The sequence below is a fragment of the Belonocnema kinseyi genome, chromosome 7 (assembly GCF_010883055.1).
Source record: "Belonocnema kinseyi isolate 2016_QV_RU_SX_M_011 chromosome 7, B_treatae_v1, whole genome shotgun sequence".
NCBI classification, from domain to species: Eukaryota; Metazoa; Arthropoda; class Insecta; order Hymenoptera; family Cynipidae; genus Belonocnema; species Belonocnema kinseyi.
Window position 1 is genome coordinate 42,920,533 of NC_046663.1, and position 25,376 is coordinate 42,945,908.

Sequence of the window (25,376 nt, forward strand, 5' to 3'; positions counted from 1 at the left end):
TTTCGGTTTTTACATTTTAAAACCCTTGTATATAAAGAACTTAAAGTTATTATACAAAACAACTTGAAAAGAACTAGAAAGCTATAACGCTGATATTTTACAAATCACTTGCACTTTCTTTCTCCCTTGCTCCTTTTTCAAAACCCCTAGCATACTCGCAGAGGACGAGGTTCGGTTTTCTACTTAAAGTTTTAAGTAATAATTCTTCAAAATCATTCCCCTTCTTCCCATCTACCCAATCTTTCACCCCTTCCACACATTTCTTCTCTACTACCTGACTTGTCCCTTCACATTTCCTTACATGGAAAATGTTTTCCTCCTCTTCTTTGCATAGTCTGCATATTGTGTTCTCGTATCCTTTATTTCCCGCTTTCCCCACATTCCCACATCTTGATCATGCCCACTGCTCTCTTTACTACTTTACTACCCATCTCTCCCTTTGTGCCCTTCTCTCACCTTTCCTGAATATCATTCTCTTGCTCTTATTTCCGTTAATTTCCAATTTATTCTTTTCGACATATCTCTCTAGATTTTATAGCATTTCCGTGAACCTCTCCGCATGGTCCGTCACCAAGGCCACATCGTCCGCAAACTTAAGTCCAAAAATTTTGGTTTTTCATATTACTATCCCTCCTACGTTTCCTTTTTCTCAAGCCTCATCCATATCTCCTATAAGTATATTGAACATGGTTGGAATGAGTGGACACCCTTGCCTCACGCCCCTGTTTGTAGAAAATGAGTTTGTGATCCCTTCACTCGTAATAACCTCATTTAATGTATTATTGTAAATCTTTCTAATCATATTTAACATTCTACCTTTAATCCCTATTTTCTGTACCAATATCTCTCTATCGACTATATCAAACGCTTTCTTGAGATCTACAAACGCCGCATAAAGTTTGCCACCCTTTGCCTTCAGTTTATTGTTAATTCGCGAATTGAGAACCCACACATGATCCCGAGTAGCCTTACCCCTCCTAAAACCTGCCTGGCTTTCTTCGTACTTCCCTTCCTTCTCTAGCCAGTCTCTAAGCCTTTCATCCAAGATGGCCGTTAGAATTTTGTACCCAGCATCCAGGACTGCGACTCCTCTATAATTTCCCATTTCACTTTCATTCCCCCCTTTGTGGATAGGAAATATCTGCGCTTTTTCCCAGCCGCGAGCCAATTTCTCTTCCATCCAGAGCCCATTGAATATCTTATGTACCTCTAAAGCCCAAACTTTCTGTAGCTATTTAAAAAAATCTATGGCGATGCCATCTTCGCCTGGTGCTTTCCCTTTCTTCAATCTGTCTACTACTTTCGCTACCTCCTCAAACGTGATTTCCCGATTTATTTCCAAGTCCAAATCACCCCCCTCCCCACGAACCCCCTCTTTATCCCCTTCTAATACCTGCTTTCCTCCCTCTTCCTGCCTCGTCCCTGTTTCTTCATGTGTCGTGTCTGTTTTTTCGTTCTCGTCTAATCCCTCATGAATTCTTGGATTTTCTGATTTCTTATCCTGGCCACCCAGGGGTTTCATGAAATGCTGCTCCCACTAAACCATTTTAATTCCATTCCCTCTACATCTCCGTTTCGGTCTAAACTCACCTACTGCCCCCCAAAAATCTCCCATACTTTTACTATTCTTTACCTTTTCCCATTTCTGTTTCCTTTCCCGATTATTTCTTTTTCTGCGGTATTCCTTCAATTTCCTCCTACTCGCTTTATAGTCCTCCCGTTCTATGTTCTCTTTTATATTCAAATATTTGTTTAGGTGTTCAAAAACGTTCTTCATCAATTTCTTTTCCTCCGCATCTCTTCCCTTAAACTCCCTTCCCTTCCTCCCTCTCCTGTTCTTTTAGTCTCGTGATTTCTAGTCATGCCACCCTTTCTGCTCCTTTTTTTATGTTCTCTATTAGTCGGTCCCACCTATGCTCCCACTCCCCTTCGTTATCCGTTATTGTTTCGTTTCCAATTTCTTCCATGTTCTCCCTATATTCCTTGCTCTTGCTCGTCCTCTCCGAGGTGCGTCCAATTTCCTTTGCGGTCATTACCAATCCTCCCATTCATGATAATTAGGCCCATTTCTTCACAAAAGTTTAACAATTTGGTTCCCTCCACGTTTACATTTTTGTCTTCCGATTACCTAGCTCCATAATAGTTTCTAGCAAAATTTGTGTCCATTTCGCCCCCGCCTGCCTCCTCCCCAATCCTCGCATTTCAATCCCCCACATTAACTACTTTCTCACCCCTCTCCTGCATTTTTCTACAACTTCTCTCATGTTATCCGTCGCCCTTTTAACCCATACGTTATTATAAATAGATACAATGTTCACTTTATTTCCCCCGTTGCCTAGACCATCTGCACTGATCACTATTCCAAACTCCCACTAAGACATTTTCACATTCCCACATACATTTTTACGCACCCCAATAAGTTGACTCCCAATAGCTCTACCCCTCTTTTTCCCTTTTCACCGCCGCTTTGGTAATCCACATAAAATCCTTGTCCAGTGACTCCAAAAGAACGTCCTCTCTGTCCTTATCGACCCACGTCTCTTGCACTATCACTATAGCAAAGGAATTTAAGAATCTCCACACTCCTTTAAACTTTCTGCCCCCCCCGCAAAATTCCACACAACACCTTTAATAACCTCTCTCGCCACCTCTCCCCCCTCTTCTTGCATGAAAGGGCTTCTTCTTCACTCTTCCTTCCTCCTCGCTACATGTGAATGTGCTGTCGTTGATTACCTAGCTCATATAGCTGGCACTAGCTTTATCTCCGTTCCTCCTTGCTTCCCCAACTTTGCTTCTAACCCAATCCTGAATCTCCTTCTCTCTGCATGTAAGGTCATCTTCGACAAAGATTCTGGTCCCCCCGAGTCTGTGGTTGTTGGCCAGTAACCGTCTCTTTGTCCCCCATGAATCCAGTTTAATTAAGACTCCCCCGGCTATATGTCTTAGACCTCGCGCTATAACACTGTGTCTTCTCTTCCGTCTTTTGCTCGTTCATTTGCTCGCTCATATTTTCATTATGTTTATCTCCGTTTCTCTGTCGAGACTCTGATCGGGTACGGTCTAATCGGCATGACTATTCTCCCTCCCAACTCTGTCTCGAGATCTCTCTGCTTCTGTTTATATCAATATTCCCATTCCTGTCCTTCATTTGCTGTGAGTCCTATCAACCCAAGCTTGTACCTTACTCTCGCCAATTCTTCCTTCACAGCTGATAACTCTTCAGCCTGTTCCTTCTCCCGTTCTCTCGATTGTCTGAGAGCCGAAGTAGTGGCCGCTTCTTTTCCCACTCCTTCCTCTATTTCTCTTTTGAGTTCTCCCACTTGCATTCTGAAGTTGCCAATTTCCTTCTGCACTCTTGAGTCCCACCAGTCATTAAGAATTCCTCTTATCACTTCCTTTCACTGTTTCGTATGTACACTGCTTATTATTTCCTGATCTGCGTTGCAGCTTCCGTTCCCCTCGACTTCGCTATATTCTGTTTCATCCGATAATTCCCCTGCATTCAAGTATCCTGCTTCTGATTCTCCCATCAATGGTACTTCATCATTTGAGTTGTCTTTTTCTTCCAGTATTCCCTTTTTCCCCGTTATCATTTTCCCTGCTGGGGATCTCTGCAGTTTGCTCAAGGTCTTAAACACCTATTGGTCGTTATTATGAACCAGGAATCCTGCTAGCCTTCTGGCGCTCTTGGCGTTTTCTCTGGCCAGTGTTTCTGTTCTACTAGGACGCCCGAGTTGCCTCTTTCTCATTTCTGGTTGCTGATCTAGCCTAGTCTCTGCTGCTTCCTTTCTCGGTAGTACTTGTCCACTCTGCTCATTTTCAGAAAAGATGGCGCTGCAGGTCGCCCTGTTTCCGGTGACGACGGTGACAATCCGTCCTGGTCACCCCACTCACTGATAGCACTCACCCATATGTAATCACCTTCACTTAATCGAAATCCAATGCACCATAAAACGAATGTACCGAAAAACTACGGAAAACTCGATTTTCTTGACGCCCAATCTCGCGCGCGTGCTAACTGCTCGCGATCCCTACCGGAAGCCAAAGTTTTCTTAATATTTCAGAGGATTTTGAAATAATTTAAACAGATTTTATCAGATTTCCGAGGGTTTCAGTCATTTAGAATTTTCAGGGATTTCAAGGAAAGCATCAGATTTTATAAAATTTTACATGACTTAGAAAGATTTTATAATAATATTTCAATTAAATTTCAAAGAATTTATTCACAAGAATTGAGGGATTTGAAATATTTGGAGGTTTTAAAGGACTAAACAGACTTTATTGTATTCTAAAATCTTCAAAGATTTTTTAGGGGAGAATATATTTTAGAGTACTGTAAAGGATTCCAAGGAAGGTCCAAGAGATTAAAAAAATCTTTAGGAATTTCCAGATCATTGCAGATCTTGTTAAAATTTACGGAATTTTACAATATTTTAATAAAATTGTAAACAATCTATTCACATGAATTGAGATTTTCTAAAGGATTTCAAAGGTTTGAAGATATTTTAAAATATCCCAAGGTATTTCTAGAATTTAAAAAAAAATTGAAAGACTTTGGGATATTAAAAAAAATGTCCATGAAATCAGTTTTTTCACAATTTTTCAATTACCACCCGGAAAATCATTAAACATTTAATTGAATACACCCTTAGATTGGTGATCTATTCCTATAAAGAGAACATATTAAACAGGAAATGAAAATATCTCAAATATTTATTAGTAAAGGGTTTCGATCTTCTAATATGTTATTAAAAATATATGCTTAGGTATATACTTTCTTAGGAATTATTATAATCTTAAATACAAAAAAAATCCATTAGTTTCAATTCTCATATCATATTATTTCCGTAAACTATAAATTACATACGATTAGGGGTAGAAATATTTTATTACGGTTGGTTGCAGGGGGCGGAGGTGGGGGGGGGGAAGGATCTTGAAGAATTCCAAAAATCCTTTACGTAATTTACGTAGGGCCCCTTACCTGTGAGCAATTTTCTCCATCGAAAGTTGTCTCGTTGTAACTCCAGCAGCACTGTTCCTTATTGAGCCAAAAAGCTTGCGGACAGATTCCAAATTTAAGATCTGTCATCCAGGAAGCGCCGATGTCGATGACACCAGCTGCGACTCCTGTGAAAAGACCCACGAATAAGACACAGAGCCATCCTGACCAAGCGTCGTGGGCTCCCTTGATCAAGTCCCAGATAGAGTCGTGCTTCTTTTTCAGGATATAACGATGCCGCATCCGATCCCTGGCAATGTCTCTTTGCCAGTCGATTGTGTGGAAGTCGTCATATTGTCCAATTCCAGGAATGTCGTCTGACTCGGCTGAAACTAGTAGGGGAAAAAAGAAGATTGATATTAAAGAATTTATCAAAGAAAATGGAATTCGACTGAAAATTTGGCCAGAGAAGTAGAAAACTGCAGAAAACCAAAATTCCTGAGCACAGGCGATTACCGGCGTAGAATGTGGAAATTTTATAACATCGCGTGTCTACAAAAACAACGTGATTAACATTCAAAATCTCAAAGAGTCTAGAACCTAGATACTGCCATCAATTGATTATATGATTCTATTTTCAGTCATTTTTTATTCGCATTTTTTTCTCGTAATGTCATGTGACACTGAAGCTGGCCCCCTTAATATTTTTAAGCATCAAATGGTACACTCCGAACCAGCATACGTAAACGGTACACTGGTGCGAATTAGTTTGTTTGCAATGTTAATATTAAATATTTAATATATTGAACATATAATAAATAACTAGCATATATCACACATATTTAACATATATATTTAATATATGTGGGGATAATCTGGTGCAGCTGTGTTTGCGTAAATTTCAACAAAATGAATAAACTTCAGGTGCGAATTCGCACCAGTGTACCGTTTGAGGTTTAAATAGGAGATATAAATTTAATTTCATACAACCGTTCGGGGTGGCCGTTTTAATAACATACCAGAATTTTCGGTTTTTCCCCCGGTTCGCAAACTTTTTTCACAGTCCATGAAATTAAAAAAAACGAACTCTAAAAGCTAAACATTTTTTCCATTTGAAGTTATAAAAAGTAAGCTGCAAATCATTTTAAGCAATTTTAAGCTAGAAATATTAACAATAGATCGATTCAATTTTTGTTATAAACTGAAGACTTTCTTAATTGAAGGTTAACTTATATTAATTTTAAATAGTTTAAGAATCTTTAAAAAGCTTAAGAATCGTAAAACATCTACACGTTCTTTTACATTTATTCAAATTTTAGATTATTTTTTAAATTTGTTCATAACTTCTAAACAACTTTAGAAATTATTTGAATTCTTCCTAATTTTTTTAAAATCCTGCACAATAAAAAATATTTCATTAAATCTTCCACGTTCATCTTTCATAATTCTGTAAATTTTTTTAAATAGTCTCACAATATTAATTTTTTTAAATAAAAAGTCTTTTTAATTTTCCTAGGAATCTTAAAAAAATGTTTTTTATGCTTTTGAAGCCATCCATAATTTTAAATTTATATAATAAATTATATAAACTTAATAAATTATATATTAATAATAATAAAATAAAGTTTCAAATTTTAGATTTAAACAATATTTTTAATTTAATAAAAGCCTTGCAGTATGAATACATTATTAGTTTGAAGTTTTTCAATTGAAACAGTTTAATTTTTCTCGTTAAAATCTGGAAATTTTTCAATTTTGAACTATTTTAGTTGAAAAATTCGAGTAATTTATCGAAAATTCATGTATTTTGTTCATCATTCGTTTTTTTCTATACAAAATTATTCTTCTTGGTTAAAAAATAATTTTTTTGGTTACAAATTCAACTAATCTGGTTGAATGTTGAGCTCTTTTCGTTAAAATTAATTTTTAGATGTTGAAAATTCATCTCTTTGGTTAAAATAGCAACTATTTTTCTAAAATTTAGTTTTTTTAAACTGGCAATTTAGCTATTACATTTTTGGTGGAAAATCGATATTTTAAATTGAAAATTTATATTTTCTGGTTGAAAATTCATATATTTTGTTGGAAATTCATATTCTTTGGTAGAATTATTTGTTCTTTGGATACAAATTAATCTGTTTTTATTGATGATCCAAATATGTCGTTGAAAATTCATATTTTTTAGTTAAATTCGACTGTTGAAAATTAATTTTTATGCACTAACTTAGTACTTAAAATTTAAAATTGGATATAAAATTTTATTGGATATAAAATATAAAATTTTAAGAAAATTTTTTCATTTTATATGATTTTACAAAATATTACGCAAAATTCGAGTCTTTTAAAAAGATGTTTATGACTTTTAGAAGCTCGGAAAAAATCAATAAATATTTGTTAAATTTTCAGAAATGTTTCCAAGTTTTTGAATATTTACCATCTATTAAAACGTCTTAAAATCCTGAAAATATTTTTAACGGACTCAAACTTTCTCAACATTTTTAAAAATCATTAAAAATGTAAAAAATTACATTATAATCTTCTAAATTTACCCAAACATTTTAAGAATATTTGTTTATTCCCTTGAAACCTTTCGAAATTCTTTTAAAGCTCCTAAAGTATATTGCTGAAATCTTTAAAAATGTACATTTCAAAAAACATTCTAAAGTTTAGAAATCTTCCTGAATCACTTCAATGCTAGTTAATATTTCTTGAATTTATTCAATTAGAATTTTTTTTTAATATTTTTGTCTTACCGAATTGAAGCATTTTGCTTTAAAATCTACACCTAGTTTCGAAATAATTTCTTTTTGAAATAATAAATCATTCTGAAAACTTAAAAAAATTGCCTTTAAAATTTTTCAAATTCTTCTTTGACAATTTTTTAAATCTTTTGTTATGTTTTTATATTCTTTTAAATAATCTCTTGAAATTAATTTTTCGAAATAAAAAATTACTTTAATTATTCCTAGGAACGTAAGAATTAATTTTTTTATTTTCGTGAAACCTCACATAAATTCTTAAACAATTTTTATAGGTTTTAATTATTTTTAAACTGTTTAAAAATTTCTGAATTATCTTCCTTAATTTTTCTAGAGTTATGTGATATGGCAAAATTGAAAATTTTAGTAGCTTAAAAATCGTTTACACTTTTAAAAATTGTATGAAACAATAAAAAAGGTTTTGTAATATTTTTAAATTTTATCTTAGAATTCATTACAGAACAATCATTTAAAATTTCCCCATGAACTTTTTTTATTCTCTTGACATCCTGCAAAATTCAGCTTACCTAAAAATTTTTGATAATCTGAAAAATTAAAAAAATGGTGTTAAAGTCTTCCATATTTTTTTTCTACACATTTTGAAATCTTCAAAACTTAAAATTATTCTTTTAAAGAAAAATCGAAAACATTTACAAATTTCCCTGAAATCTTAAAAAAAACAATTAATCTCCTCAAGTCGTTCATAATTATTAAAAAGCTTCTAAAATTCTTTTTAATTCTTCAAAATAAGTTTCTGCCCACAATTTAATTTTTCTTATATCCTTAAAAATGTAAGAAAGTTGAAAAATTATTGTGTGGTAGCGAAATATTAAGAACAGAATTATTTGCTATTATTAACCAATCATTTACAATTTAAATTTTCTCTTCGATCAATAATTTTTAGACACATTTAGAAATTTTGATATCCAAATTTGATGGCGCAGAAAATTCATTCATTAAAAATTCTGCATGATAGAGTCAAAATATCCCCCCCCCCCCTTTTTTTTAATCCACAAGTGCTAGAAATTTTCCATTGCGCCTGAAACAGGCCCAGCAGACCCGAGAAAAATTCAAACTGAAAATTCTCCCGTTTAAATAGACTTAGCTTTTTCTATTTTTTTTGTGGCCCAGAGTCTTGCAAAAATAAATATTGTGAAAACAGATATGACAGTTGATTGCGTATAATAAATATTTTGAAAAAATACGAGAAAACTTTTCGCAAAAAACCACTTAGGCGCGTGATATTTTCCAAATTCTCTGATTTTTCGACTAATTTTTCATTTCAAATCATTAATATTCAAATGCCAGCATTTTAATCATATGATACTTTTACCATAGAATATTTTATAAGCGGAATAAAACAGTGTTTCATATATAAATTTAAAATTTTCAAATGTATTAATTTATTTCAAACCAAAAAAATGTTTTTTCTACTTTAAAAGATGGCTCTTTAACAAAATACTGAAATTTACAACAACGTAATTGAATTTTTAACATAATAGTTGAATATTCAACCTAAAAAGAAAAAAATTTCAAACGAAAAAATTTCATAGTTTTTATTTTAAACAAGAAAAATTTAAATTTATACAGCATAAGAAAAAAAATTCAAACCAAAAAGACAAATTTCCAATAAATAAAGATTTTTCACTCAAACAATAATTAAAAGTTTATCTAAATTATTGAACCTCCAAACCAGAAGACAAATTTTCTTGATAAAAATTCAGTTTTCAAACAAAAAATATAACTGTTCAACAAAAAATTAATTTTGCACAAAATTGATACATTTTTACACAAACAAAAGGAAATTTCAAGCTAAAAACTTTTTTTTTACAACAAAAAAACGCGAATTTTCAACAAAAAATATCAATTTAAAAAAAATGGAAATGTTACTTTACTGGTGAAAAAAGAATTCTAAACAAAAAAAAGAAGTATTTTCCACTAGACAGTTAAATTTTCAACCAGACATGAGCCTTCAATAAAAAAATTTCACAATGTAGTTTAACTTTGACCCTGTAGTTGAATCTTCAATTAAAAAAGATTAATTTATAACAAGATAATTAAATTTTTAACCACCGAGGTAACTTTTCAACTTAAAATATAAATCTCTACCAAAAAAAAGTGATTTCTTAACAAAGCGATTCAACCAAATGTTTTAAAAAAATTAGTTGAATTATCAAGCAAAGAAGAACAATTTTTAACCAAAAAGTTGCATTTTCATACAAAAAATGTAATTTCTTTTATAAAACAGATGAAGTTTTAAATCAAGAATATAAATTTTCCAAAAATAATTCAATTTTCGGTTGAAAAAGATTTTTGTAGAGTTTTGACGATCAAACTATGCATTTTTTTGACAAGAAATAATTTTCTACAAAAAAAATTAAATTTTTAATCCAAAAAGACGAATTTTTAACCAAAAAGGATAACTTTTAAATAAAATTGTTGAATTCTCCAGCAAATATTTGCATTTTTATGAAAAAATATAAAATTTATGTTAAAGCAGAAGAATTTTTTATTACGAAAAGAAGTGGATTTTTCATCCAGAAAAGATTCCAGTTAACTCAGTATAACATCATGTAATGAAAAAATAAGTTTCCACAAAAAAAATTGAATTTTCAATCCAAAAATACGAATTATTTCAACAAAAAAGGAGGAATTGTTCACAAAATAGATAAATTCCCTACCAAATAGTGGCAATTTTATCCCAAAAAGATCAATTTTGTACTAAAACAGATGAATTTGTATTAAAAAACAAATTTTTTTTATAAGTGGAACTTTCATCCAGAAAATATTTCAGTTAATTTTTCAACACCAAAAAAAATATAAATTTTAAACAAAAAGTAAATTTTCTACGAAATAGTTCACTTTTCAAGAAAATAGTATAATAGCTTAATTTCTAACCAAACAGTTGCATTTTTATCAAAAAAAAGGTGTAATTTCTGCTAAAGCAGGTGAACTTTTATATAAAAAAGACAAAGTTTCAAAAAAAGAGTTGAATTTTCATCTGAAAAATTAACGAAAAAATGCGATTTTCTATTAATTAAAATAAAGCCTGAACCGTTCTCAAAGTAATATAACCGGCTCAGAACTTTAGGGTCGGGGCTCTTAAAAATCTTACGAATCCTTACAATAGGGAAAAGGACGGAGAACGGGTCTCAAATTTAAAAAAGCATCCTTACGTAATTAATGGATGCTCTTTGACGTGATTCGCGAAGATTAATTTGAAGATATTACTCACAGTGGGACGACGCATCGTCGAGACGGAGGCTTCGGTCTAGATAAGCGTTATTTCCTGCCTTATGCGAAGATGATTGTTGATTAACGACCAGCATATCTTCATCACTACTTAGACTACGACTTGTAGCTCCACTTCTTAGACGAGCATTGTCCGAGTTACCATTAGTTACACCATTGCCATTCTGAAAATAAAGTTTAATTTAACAAACAATATTTTTTTAAATATTGCTAATGGGCCATCCATAATAAAGCTAACACCGAGGGGGGGGGGGGCAGCCTGTTACATGGAGGGGGATGGATTAATCGATACCATTAAGTAATATTTTTAAGAGATAAACCCCATAAGAAATCCACGCATCCAAAATTATAGTACACAAGCGTTCAAGTTTAGTAATTTCACAATAAAATATTGTAATAATGTTATGAAGACTGCATATTAAAATAATTCGAATAGTATTTTCTTTTTTCTCCACCATGCTGTAAAAAAATATCCCCCAAAAAATCGAAGTCTTTTCAGTTTACTGGGTAAAGCTTAAATATTTGAAAAGATTCCAAGGGATTTCAGCAGATTTTCAAACATTTTAGGGTATTTTAAAGTATTCCAAGGAAGTATCAAGAGATTAATTAAATTTCCAGGGATATAAGATTTAATTAAACTGCAAGGGATTGAAGAGATTTTCATATATTTCGAGGCATTTCCAAAAAAATTTGGTAACAAAATTTTAATTTCATACATATGAAAAGATTCCAATGAATTTCAGAAGATTTTCAAATATATCAAAGGATCTTTACAGAATTTCAACGGATTTTAGCAGATTTACGAGAGTTTCAGTAATTTTAAAATATTTTGAAGGCTCGATATAAGTTATTTTTATTAATTTTCAAGTATCTGAAAAGATTAAATAAAAATTAAAACATTTAAAGGAATATCATCAGTTTTTATAAAACTTGACGGGATTTTATAAAATTTTAATAAAATTTTAAAGATTGTATTACAAAAAATAGAGTGGTTTTAATAGTTTGAAAAATTTCTCAATAGATTTCAAAGGATTTTAAAGATTTTATAATTTCAGAAGATTTCAAAGGATTGGGAATATTTTAGGGTATTTCAAAAGATTAAAAAAAAATTCAAGTTTTTACAAAAATGTCCAGAAAATTCATCAGATTTAATCAAACATCACAGAATTTGAAGAGATTTTCAAATATTTCAAGGTTTTTCCAAAGATTAAAATTTTTTAAGATTTTAGAGAACTGAAAGCATCTTTGGACTTTTTACAAAATTCTAAGGAATGTCCGAAGATTTCCAAATAGTTCAAATTATTTTTAAGGAATTTCAACGGATTTTATCAGATTTCCGAGAATTTCAGTAATTTAAAAAGATTTCAAAATCTCAAAACAGGGTTTTTTAAATCATGTTTTCAGGACCTCAAACTGTTTCAAAGAATTTTAAAAAATCCACGGGATTTCAAAAGATTTCAAAAAGTTGAAGAGTTTTAAAGGATTTTAAAGATTTTAGGTTTTCAAAAGATTTCAAAGGATTAGGAATATTTTTGGTATTTTAAAAGATTTCAAGGAAGTTTAAAGAGATTAAAAAATTTCAAGGAATATCAAGAAATATATTCATACTCAATTTAACTTGACGGAATTTTAAAAGATTTTTAAAAATGTCAAGGTATTTCCAGAGATTAATTTTTTACAGATTTTCTGGTATGAACCAAATTTTCGGACGTCTGAAAAGATTCTAAGTAATTTCAGACGATTTTCAAACACTTAAACATATTTTTAAGGAATTATAACGAATTTTATAAGATTTCCAAGGCTTGCAGTAATCTTCAAGGATTCTAAGGGCTCACAATAATGCATTTGAATTATTTTATAGAACTTCAAATAATTAAAGAATATCATAAGATTTTATGACATTTCACAGGATTTCGAAGGATTTTACAATATTTTAATGAAATTTCAAAGAATTTATTCAGAAAAATGAGGAATTTTAAAGAATGGAAGATACTTTCAAAATATTCAAAGAAATCCCAATAGATTTCCAGAAGTTAGAGATGTTTCAACGGATCTGAGATATTTTAGGATTTCGAAAACTTTCAAAGGATTCGGAATATTTTAGCGTATTTCAAAGGATTCCAAGGATGTTTCTAGTCATTAAAAAATGATGAAAAAATTTCATTAAACACCGTAATATTTAATTAAACTTTACTGCATTTGAAGAGATTTTCAAATATTTCAAGGTATTTCCAAAGATTAACAAAAATTGGAAACATTTTAAAGAATAACAAAATCTTAGGACATTCGAAAAGATTCCAAGGAATTTCAGAAAATTTCCAAATAATTCAAAGAACTTTTAAGTAATTTTAGCAGATTTTTATGGATTTTAAAGGTTTGATATAAGGTATTTTAAATAAGTATCTCGAAGGATTTCATAGAACTTTAGATATTTCAAGGAATATCATAAGACGTGATTTAATTTTACGGGATTTCCATCGATTTCACAATATTTTAATAAAGTTTTAGAGAATCTGTTCACAAGAATTGAGGGATTTCAAAGGATTTCAGAGTTTCACACATTTCCAGGTATTTACGAAAATTAAAACCAAGTGAAAGATTAAAATATTTCAAATTTAAAAGTACCTTGAAGTTTTGAAAAGATTCAAAGAAATTTCAGAAGTTTTTCAAGATTTCCATATATTTCAAAGGATTTTATGGGAATTTCGAAGTATTTGATAAATTTCCGAGCATTTCAGTCATTTCAAAGAATTTAAAAAGCTGGCAATAAGGCGTTTTAAATAATTATCTCACATTATTTCAGACAACTTCAAATATTTTTATTATATTTATTTAGAAAAATTGAACAATTTCGAAGATTTGAAGTAACTTCCAAATATTTAAAGGAATTTCAATAAATTTCAAGAATCTTAGATTCTTTAGATTTTAAGATTTCAAACGATCGGGAATATTTTAAATGATTCCAAAGAATTTTCAAGAGCCTAAAAAAATATCAAGCAATTTCAAGGAATATCATCAGATTTAATTTAACTTCATGGGATTTGAAGAGATTTTCAAACACTTTAGAGATTTTAAAAACAATTTTATTAAGATATTTTCAAATAACTCAAAGAATTTCATAAGATTTCCAAGGATTTTTAAGGAATTACAACGGATTTTAAGAAATTTTATCAGATTTCCGAGGATATAAATAATATTAAAGGATAATTTAGTGAAATTTAAGAGAATTTTGCTCTAGATATCATCAGATTTTTTCATTTTTACGGGATTTCAATAGATTTTAGAATATTTTGATAAAAATAAAAAAAAATTATTCTGCAGAGTTGATTTATTCTGCAGATTTGAAGAAGTTTTCAAATATTTCAAGAAATTTCAGTAGAACTGCAAATATTTCAAGGAATATCATCCGATTTTCTGACATTTGATAGGATTTCAAAGGATTTCATAATATTTTAATGAAATGCCAAAAGATTTATTCAGAAAAATTTAGAGATTTAAAGAAATTTCTAAATATTTCCAAGAATTTCAATAGATTTCCACAAGTTGAAGAGATTTTAAAGGATTATAAATATTTTAGAATTTTAACAGATTTCAAAAGATTGGGAATATTTCCGAATTTCAAGGAATATCATTAGATTTAATTAGAATTCACAGGATTTTAAGAGATTTTCAAATATTTCAGTTTATATATTTTCAAAGATTTTAAGAAAATTTTAAGATAAACATTTTTAGGGAATTTGAAAATATTTCAAGGAGTTTCAGAAGTTTTCTAAATATTTTAGAGGATTTTGAAATCATTTAAACAGATTTTATCAGATTTCCGAGGGTTTCAGTCATTTAGAATTTTCAGGGATTTCAAGTAAAGCATCAAATTTTATAAAATTTTACATGACTTAGAAAGATTTTATAATATTTTAATTAAATTTCAAAGAATTTAAGACTGTATGGTATTCTAAAATCTTCAAAGGAATTTTCAGTAGAGAAAATATTTTAGAGTATTGTAAAGGATTCAAAGGAAGTTCCATGAGATTTAAAAAATCTTAAGAAATTTCCTGGAATATCATCGCAGATTTTGTTCAAATTGACGGAATTTTACTATATTTGAATGAAATTTTAAACAATCTATTCACATGAATTGAGGGATTATAAAGGATTTCAAAGAAGATATTTTTAAATATCTCAAGGTATTTCTAGAATTTTTGAATAAATTAAAAGACTTTTAGGGTTTAAAAAAAAGTTCATGAAATCACAGTTTTTTCACAATATTTAAATTACTACCCGAAAAATCAATCAATATGTTACTAAATACACCCTTAGATTGGTGATCTATTCCTATAAAGACAACATATTAAAATGGAAATAAAAATATCTGAAATATTTATTAGTAAAGGATTTCGATCTTCTAAAATGTTATTAAAAATATATCTCTCTGAGGAATTATTATATGGGGGAGGGGAGGGGTAAAAATTTGGCAAAAAATTTGTTAGGGAGTTCATGAATGGCCTCTAAAGGATTAGATTCAATTTAGACGTGTATCATATTCAAATATACACTCCAAGTCCCACATAATAATAGTTTCGGGATTGTATCGAGCCTAAAACGTCTGCAATTGGAATGCATAATATTGCGCATTATACGCGACTGAGTACTCGCGCACTGCGGCCCTTCCGAGACGAGAGTCGCAACCGTCTCTCGCCCTGTCCCTGAAAAACTTCGTGGGCCAGCAGTTCTAGGAATTACAAAACCGGATCGGCTTCTATGGGAACTGGCGTGTACATTGAAGATACAAATTAGATGAGACGTTTCATTCAATTAAAATAAAATATTTCAGCGAACGTTCGATGAGAATTTGAGACTCTGTTCTCAAATTTGGAATATTTTGGAAAATTATTTGGGTAACCTTATTAATAATTTGTGCAATAAAATTAAGGGTTTAGCCGCTCGGAAGATATAAATTTTAAGCATTATGTACATTATTATACCTTCCACCTTGATACCGTTAATAATACAATTATTACAATAATTGGGGTTTTTCCGACACCGAAAATAATTGGTCCAAATAATGAAGTGGGTTGAATAATTAATTCAGAAAAAATATATATAATACAAAAAGAAACATGATAAAGGGAAAAATAAAGGACCGATTTCATAAGAGATCGGAAAGTCTGATTCTGGTGATGTCACAGAATTATTTGGGACTAAAAAATATTCTTTTCCCAGATAAAATCTAAGACACGTATTTTTTTTTAACAATAACCAAATTTTCATGCTCTTTGGGCTACTTGAATATTTGCGTGCATTATAAGAAAATTAATATAAATTTTCTTTAAAAAATCTTGGAAACAAATGTACATAATTTAATTTTTTACGGTAGATTGTATTAAGTCTTCTCATGTAATTGTTTCACATAATTTGAAATTTTAAGTTGATGTTTTTTATCATTTCTTCTTCAAAACTTGAATATTCTTTTAGTAATTACTAAAATAGCACACATTTTTCGAAAGGAATAAAGACAAGAGTTTCTAAAAAAGGCCGCCTTTGATTTTTTTCGATTCATAAAAAAAACATATTTTTTGATAATTTGAAATTCATTTTTCAAAGTATCAATTCTTTTTTTAAACTTTCTTAGTTTTATATATCAAAGAAAATCATATATGTATATTGACAAATTATACAGTTAAAAAACTAGAAATATCAGATCTTTTAGATTTTAAATAAAAAATTGATATATGTATGATCTTTGATTGCTGAGATTTATACTTTGAAATTTTATTTTTGAATCTTAAAAAATTAGTTTATCTATATGAAGAGATAGAAAAAATCAAAGGTGGACTTTTTAAGAGAATTCACTTTTTAATTTTTTCGAAAAATGTGGACCATTTTTTGATTCAAAATATTATATTTTCAACAATCTAAATGAATTTTTAACAAAATAGTTCAATTATTACCCAAAAAAATTTTTTTTTACCAAAAGTAGATTTTTCAACAAAATACATTAAATCTCAATCAAATAGTTGAATTTTCCACTAAAATAGATCAATTTTCAACCTAAAATGGAATAGTAAATTTTTCAGTTAAAAAAATTAATTTTCGACAAAACTAATTAAATTTCAACTAAAATACTTGAATTTTCAACTGAAAAATTAATGTTCAACTATAATGATGACGTTTTAAGTAAAAAAAAAAGAAGTTTTGAACCAAGTATTAGAATTTTCGACCAAAAAAATGAATTTGAACCGTAAGGATTAATTTCTAATAAAAAAACAGGAATTTTAAACCAAACACATGAGTTTTCAACTAAAAAATATAAATTTTCCAACCAAAAATAGAGTTAAATTTTCAGCGAAAAAATTAATTTTCAACTAAAATGATAATTATTCAACTGAAATACTTGAATTTTCAACTAACAAATTGAGTTTTAAGAAACAGAAAAAAAAAGATTTTTCAACAATATACTTATATCTTTACCAATGAAATGAATTTTCAACTATTATGATGAATCTTCAATAAAAAAATCAAATTGTAAACCAAATAGTAGAATTTTCGACTAAAAAAATTAATAACTTTAAAGATTAATTTCTACTAAAATAGACGAATTTTGAACAAAACACTTTAATTTTCAACTGAAAAAGATCAATTGTTAACCAAAAACTGAATAATTAAATTCTCAGCTAAAAAATTTAATTTTCAAAACAAAGAGTTAAAATTCTAAGTCAAATGGTGGAACATTCAGTTGGAATTCTTACATTTTCAGTTTAAAAGAAAAAATTATTTTCAAAAATATAGTTGTATTTTCAAGCAATAAGGTGATGAATTTTCAACTAAGAAATGATGATTCTTCTACTGGAATAGTTGAATTTTAAATCAAGCAGATAAATTTCGAAATAAAATAATGTACCTTCAACTAGAATAATTGAATTATCCACAAAAAGTATAATTTTCAACCAAGTAGATTATTTTTGACCAAAAAAGATGAATTTTTATCTAAAAAATATAATTTTTCAACCAAAAATTAAATAGTTTAATATTTAGTAAGAAAAATTAATGTGCCACCATAAAGGTGATTGGTTAAAATAAAATAATAGAAAATTCATCTGAAATATTCACATTTTCAGTATAAAAAAAAATAGCAAAAGAGCAAAAGAAAAAACGAATTTTCAATTAAAATTTTGAATCTTCTACCACAAAAATTAATTTATAACAAAAAAATCTTAACTTTCAACCAAGTAATTAAATTTTCATAGTTTTGTAGTTGATTTTTTAATCAAAAAATATTTTTATTTTTAATAAAATTCAACCAAATAAAGACGATTTTTCATCAGGAGTTGAATTTACAAATAAAACTGATTTTTTAGCGAAGAGAAGGGAAAAATTTCAAACTAAATCTTCAGGAAAACAATGAATTTTAGACAAAATACATGAATTTCCAACCAGATACTTGAATGTTCAACCAAAATCGAGCAATTATCAACTAAAAATAGAAGTTACATTTTCAGTTAAAAAAATTAATTTAAAACCAAAAAGAAACTAATGTTCAACAAAATAGTTGAAGGGTCCGCGGTCTAAACCTGTTATCTGACACTTTTTCGTAATTAATTTTTTTTTATTTTCTGGCACATTTTTTATATGCAGTTAATATCCCGCAAACAAAACGGTAAAATTCCTTTTAATTTTTAAAAATGGATTTTCGAAAATTACGTTTTGGTATCTACAGCATAGGCCCGCGGAACTATTTTCCTTCGCCATGTAAAATTTATGAAATTTTAGTTAACAGGTTTAGACCGCGGACCCTTTAATTAAAAACAGTAAAATAAAGTTACTTTTATCAATTAAAAATTATTGCTATTCAATTCTATGTTGCAATTTAAGAAAAAATTGAGCACGCCCTTCAACAAAGATTCCCTGATATTTCAAGGTTTTCCATATATATAAAACTTCCCTGGCAATTCTAGGTTTTAAAAGTTTTCCAACTAGGGTCGATACCCTGCCAAAATACGTCTTTTAAAAGACTATTCTCGCAATTTTTTTATTAATTCACGTGAATACTCAAGTATCCATAAGTTCCTGAAAAAAAATTTTGATGCGAAAAACAAAAAATAAATTTCTTACATTTTGTTTGAGAAAAAAATACATATTTCAGTCAGAAAAAAATCCGTGACATCACCTGGGTCAGGGTGCCCGATTTCGTAGTGAATCGGCCAAAGATAACTACGGAATAAAACTAAAATATAAAAAGGATGAATGAGGGAAGATGATGCCTACCTGGGCATCGACCGAGTGATAGGTAGCAAGTGCAGGATTGCTGAATGATGATGTTGATGATGAAGTACCCTTCAGTGGAAACTTCTCCATGGCATCGTGCTGATCTGCTTTGAGAATTACACTCGCTCAAATACATGTATATTCGTGTGTACGTTTGATGTTTGCATTTTAGAGGAAAAGGATTTAATGTGTGATGATGAAAAATTTGAATGAGAGATTTGATGAAATACTGAATAAAATTCAAAAAAGAAAGTAATACACCAGAACCTCGATTTAGTAACAGTGTCGGGAGTTATCTGCAAATAGCCTTGATACTAAATCGGGGGAATCGAATCATAAACAGACAGGGCCGCGTGAACCATGTCCAATTGTAATGCATAATATTGCGCAATATGCTCGACTGAGTACTCGCGCACTGCGGCCCTCCCGAGACAAGAGACGCAACCGTCTCTCGCGCTGATTCTTGGGAAACTGTGTGCGCCAGCAATTCTAGGAATTACAAAACCGGGGGTTACGAAATCGAGGCTCTGGTGTATAAGTTACAAGCCTCGGATTCACGACACTTTTGACACTTTTTTTTAACAATACAACTATTTTGAATAAATAAGGCTAATGCTACCATTCTTTCAAATTTCTCGCTAATGCAACCATTTTTTTCATCTCAATTTTAAATATATTAATAACTTTTCCGTTGATCGACTAAAATCTTGAAAATTGAAATTTTCTAAGATTTCAAGATTTTGGTAATTTCCAGATTTTTAAAAAAATTTTAAGACATGGGAGTTGAGATATTTTATAAGATTCTCAGAAATTTAATGATTTCCAAAATCTTAAGGGAGTTTAAAGGATTTTAGCGAATTTTAAAGAATGTCTGGTGACCTTTGACAAGTAATTGAAATGGGCTAAAATTTTTACTTTATTCTAAGAATTTCTATGGATTTTATGTGGTCTCAGATGATTTTGAAGATTTATAAAAATACTAAAATTCAAGGTACTTGAATAATTTCAACGATAAAAAATATTCCGAGAAATTTCATGAGATTTCAAACAGTTTCGATGGATTATAGAAAATTTCAGACGATTAAAAATATTTCAAGGAATCTTACAATATTTCATGTATTCACAGGATTTCAAAAGAAATAAAAAAAAATCATAAGACAATAAAGAATTTTTATAAATTTCAAGGGATTTTAAAGCTCTTTGGATATTTTCAAACATTATAAGGGATTTAAAAAGGCATTACCTGATTGTTGAGGCATTACTACGGATTTGATCAATTTCAAGGAATTTAAGGGATTTTCAAAGAATTTTTGGCGAGTAATTGAAATTCAATTGAATTTTAACTGATGTCTGAGGATTTCTACGGATTTCATAGGACTTTTAAAAAGTATTTTAAAAGATTTTAAATATTTCAAGATGTTTTACGGGATTCCACAAGTTAGAAAAGATTTTAAAAATGTCAAATGAAAAAATATTCCGAAGAATTGCATGAAAATTCAAAGAATTTCGTTGGATTATAGAAAAATTCAAAAGATTGGAAAGATTTCAAGGAATTTTTTTAATATCTTAGGCCCTTGTAGAATTTTTAAAAATTAAAAGGCTGCATAAGATTATAATGAATTTCTGTAATTTTCAATGATTTTAGGATATTCTTAAATATTTCAAGGGATTTTAAAGGGATTTATCTGATTTTTGTAGGACTACTAGAAATTTGATAAATTACTATGGATTTGATAGATTTCAAGGGATTTCAATGGATTTTAAATAGTTTAGAGTATTTTAAAAAATCTCAGAAATTTAACGAAATTAAAGTTTTTTAAGTGTTTCAAAGAATTTTGTAAGATTTCAAAAAATTGCAAGCGATTTAAAAAAGTTACCAAAGGTATCAAATGATATCAAGAATTTGAAGGGATTTCATAAAAGATGTCAAAAGTTTTAATAAAAGAAAATGAAGTTTTAACTAAATCAGGGTGGTTGTTTTAATCGACGAAATAAATTCCCGTTTTTTTCCCGGTTCGCAAACATTGTTCATGGTCAATTAAATTAAAAAAATGGAACACCAAAGCTAAAAAATTTTCCACTTGAGGTAATAAAAACTGAGCTGCAAATGAAAGCACTCAAAGTGGAACCGTTAAATTTTGAACTTTAAAAATTGAAATTTAACATTTTTAATGAGAAAATTTTTTATTCAAACGCTTAATAATTTACGCGTATAAAATTGAAGGTACTAACATTTTTCAATATAAAAAAATATGAATCCAAGTTATCATTTTCAATGCTCTAAATTAAAAAATCAATCAATGAACTTTAAAATTTTCCAAATTATATAATTTTAAGGAATTTTAAGCTAGAAACATCAAATATTGAAAAATTTAGAATTTTTAACTGAGCACTTCTTAAATTAGAAATTCAATTATTTTATTTTTAAATAGTTTAACGCCCTTAGAAACTTTCAAAATCTTGAGAAATCTAGAGGTTGTTTTAAATTTCTTTTAAATTTAAAATTATTTCCGAAATATTTTCAGAACTTCTAAATATCTGTCAAAATGAATTGAATTTTTTCTCTAATTTTCAAAAAATCCTACAAATTTTAGAACATTTCTTTACAATTTGGATGTATAAGTAACAATTGAACCTTTATTATTTGTAGGCGAAAACTTTCTAAAATTTGCATGATAATTTTTAATCTTTTTAAAACTCCTGAATATATCTGGAAATTACTCAAACTTTTTCTACAAATGTTCATTTGTAAATTATACTTAAAAGTTTTTTAAAATTCACTTACAAATTAAGCATTTTTCAAATACAACAATTGAAATTGTAACGTTCGAAGTTTAAAGGCTCTTCGAAATTTTAACGACTCCAGGTTGTCTATCTCAAGCGATTCAGTTAAAGATGCTTTACTTGTAAATATTTGGTTTCAATTTACTTGTCTTAAATAAAAATTCAAATATTTCTAAATATTAAATAATTAATCTTCTTTTTAATTAAAAATTTCAAATTTAATGGATTAAAAATGGGATATATATATTTAATATCTAATATTTATATTTATTTATATTTATATCTATTTAATATTTAATATTAATATTTTAAATTTAATAAAATCCTGTAATTAGGAATATATTATTATGAAGTTATTTTTAAGTTGAAAATAGTTTATAAACTTTCAGTCACACGTTCACATTTGTTTAATGACTAAGATTTTCAAATTGAAACCGTTTAAGTCTTAACGTAAATATCTGAAAATTCTTAAATTTTGAACTGATTTAAAATCGTTTTGTCAAATCGTTTTTTTGTTCACTTTTTATTACTTAAAGTACAGATGAATTAAAAAAATTATTTATTTATTAAATAAAAATGTTTGTTATCAAAAATTTTCAACATTAAAGGCTTTTATTTCTTCAAGTCTTTAAGAAAGCATTTAAAAATTCATTAAATTAAAAATGTAAGTTTAAAAATAAAAATTTTTAATTGGAAATTTTTAATTACGCATCGTAAGCTAAATAATAGCATAATTGAAAAACATAACAATTTCACTAATTATACAAAAACAGTTAAAATCGAACGTGGACAGATTTTTCTTCTACAAATTTGTAAAATTCTTAGTAAAAAAAAAATTCACTGTCATTTCCCGGTTTTAAAAAATTCCCGTCCATTTCCAGGTCTAGCGGCCACCCTGTAAATTCTAGGGATTTTTACGTATTTCATGGGATTTTATGTGGTCTCAGAGGATTTCCAATATTTTAACATTTTTAAAGGAATTTTAAACAATTTAAAGATTTAAAGCTCCAGATGTTTTACGGGATTTGACAAGATTCAAAGGATTTTTAAGTTACAAAAGAAAAAATATTCCGAAGAATTTCAAGAAATTTTAAACAATTTCGTTGGATTATACAAAATTTCAAAAGATTTGAAAGATTTCAATGCCTTTTTGAAATATCTGAGGGCTTCGTAGAATTAAACAAAAATTAAAAGATTCCATATTTTAAAAATGTCTATAGATTTCAAGGGATTCTAAAGAGCTTTATTGGATTTTTGTGGAATTACTAAAGATTTCAAGCTAATTTACAGGATTTTATTCGATTTGTTGTGATAACTACGGATTTTATTAATTTAATTTTTACATTTTTTAAGGGTTTACAGATCATTTCGTAGGATTTCAAAAAGTTTCAAAGGATTTTAAAAGAGTATCAAAGGATTTTAAGGAATTTTAGGAAATTTCAAAGAATTTCTGAAGAATTTTTGTGGGGTAATTGAAATGAAATGAAATTCAGAAATTTAAGAGATTTCACCAGATGTAAGGGATTCATAGGATTTTAAAAGAAATTATAAGATTTCAAGGGATTTCGAAGATTTTAACATTTCTTAAGGTATTTTAAAGAATTTTAAAGATTTTAAGAAGATCTTTTAATTGAACAATCTTGAAATTCTTGAAGAAATTGAAGATCTTTTCCAGGTTTTCAAGGTCAAGAAATCAAGTTTTACCAGGTCTCCTTTTTTTACATCAAATAACCGTTTGTTATAGATGTAAAGGATAAACCATTTAATTTTTTTATTGACCAACACTTTCTAAAGAAAGCAGAATCATAAATGAACAAATTCTTAATTTTTTGCGAACATAAGTCGTCTTTGTGAAATCTTTGGGAATATTTTAGAATCTTTGTAAAGTCATTGAAATCCTTGAAATTTTTTAAATTTGTGAAATTTTTTAGTCCTTTGAAATCATTGTGAATTCATTGAAATCTTTTGCAACCGTTAAAATCCTGAAATTTCTGCGAAATCGTTGTGAAACATTTTTTTTCAATTTTTAAATCTTTGAAATCCTTGAATTCTTTGAAATCTGTATGAACTGTTTATAAAATCTTTGAAATATTAGTGATATCTTCCTTTAAACTTTATTTTTGAAAACTTTTGTGTTCATTTGAAATCATTGAAATCTTTTGAAATCTTCTGAAATTTCTTGAAAGCTTTTAAAATTGTTTAAAACCTTTGAAATCTTCAGAAATCTTTATATCTTTTTAAGATTTTTAAATTCTTAAAATCCTTATAAATTCTTTGAAATAATTATCAAATATTTTTTCTGCGTCTTTTGCATTTATTTTAAATCACTAGAATATTTGAAACTTTTGTGAAATGTTTTGAAATTTTCTATAAAAAAATGAATTTCCTTTTCGAAATCTTTGGCATTCTTGAAATCTTGAAAATTCTTGAAAATATTTTTGAAATCTTTGTATTCATTGGAAGTGATTAAAATATTTTTAATCATTGTGAAATATTTTGAAATATTCTAAGAAGATTATAAATCATTGCAAATATTTGACATGTTCTGAATTCTGATTTAATATACATTTTTTAAAATCTTTGAAATCCTTGAAATCCTATGAAAGTTTAAAAATCTTTGTAAAATGTTTGAAGTATTTGTAAAATCCTTGAAATCTTTCAAATCCTTTTAAAATTTTGGTAAAATTCATAAAATATTTGAAATCGTTGTGAAATATTTTTAAATCTTTATGACATCTTTGAACTATTTGTGAAATATTTCTTTAATCTTTGTTTTGTGAAATCTTTTGAGTTCGTTTCAAATCATTGAAAACTTTTGAAGTCTCAAATGTATTGAAATCTTTTAAAATCGTTAAAAAATCTTTGAAAGCTGGTGTAATATACCCTTTTTCAAATCTTTGAAATTTTTGTAATCTTCTAAAATCCTGATAAATTCTGTAAAATCTTTTGTATTCATTTGAAATCATTAAAATATTTGAAATCTTCTAAAACTTTTTGAAATCATTTTAAATCTTTGAAATTTTCTACATATGGTGCAATGTACCCTTTTTAAAATATTTAAAATACTTGAAATCTTTTGAGAGTCTTAAAATCCTCCTAATTTCCGAAAGTATGCCACTACTGATGGTATTTTAAATTTCTCAGACGAGTCCGAGGCCCGCAAGTGTAAAGAAATTAATTATAACAGAAAAGACGCCACCGTTTTCCCAAAGTTGACAATCATACCAATAAATAAAAAAATGTAAACGGCAGATTATATCTGCCGAACGGCTTAAATAAGAAAGTGTCATTACCTATTCAGGATAATCTAACATCACTCTTTTAGAATAAATTTCCAATTCTATAATGAAGATTATACTTGGTGTTTCCCTTCATAAATA

At 28.5% G+C, this 25,376-nt stretch overlaps 1 protein-coding gene across 7 annotated transcripts in view; it reads right to left on the reverse strand.

The window, feature by feature from the left end:
- The window catches only part of LOC117175858 (H(+)/Cl(-) exchange transporter 5), a 79,410-nt gene that overhangs the window by 47,033 nt on the left and 7,001 nt on the right, over positions 1–25,376 (reverse strand). For 3 of the 7 annotated variants that reach the window (XM_033365658.1, XM_033365659.1, XM_033365657.1), the window contains 2 exons: positions 10,934–11,114; positions 4,982–5,331 (listed from right to left, as the gene is read on the reverse strand). In XM_033365658.1, coding sequence (XP_033221549.1) covers positions 4,982–5,331; positions 10,934–11,114 — 531 coding nt within the window. Of the gene's footprint in view, positions 1–4,981; positions 5,332–10,933; positions 11,115–19,212; positions 19,320–25,376 lie in introns of all 7 variants that reach the window. The other 4 variants (XM_033365653.1, XM_033365655.1, XM_033365654.1 and 1 more) reach the window with 2 other exon arrangements.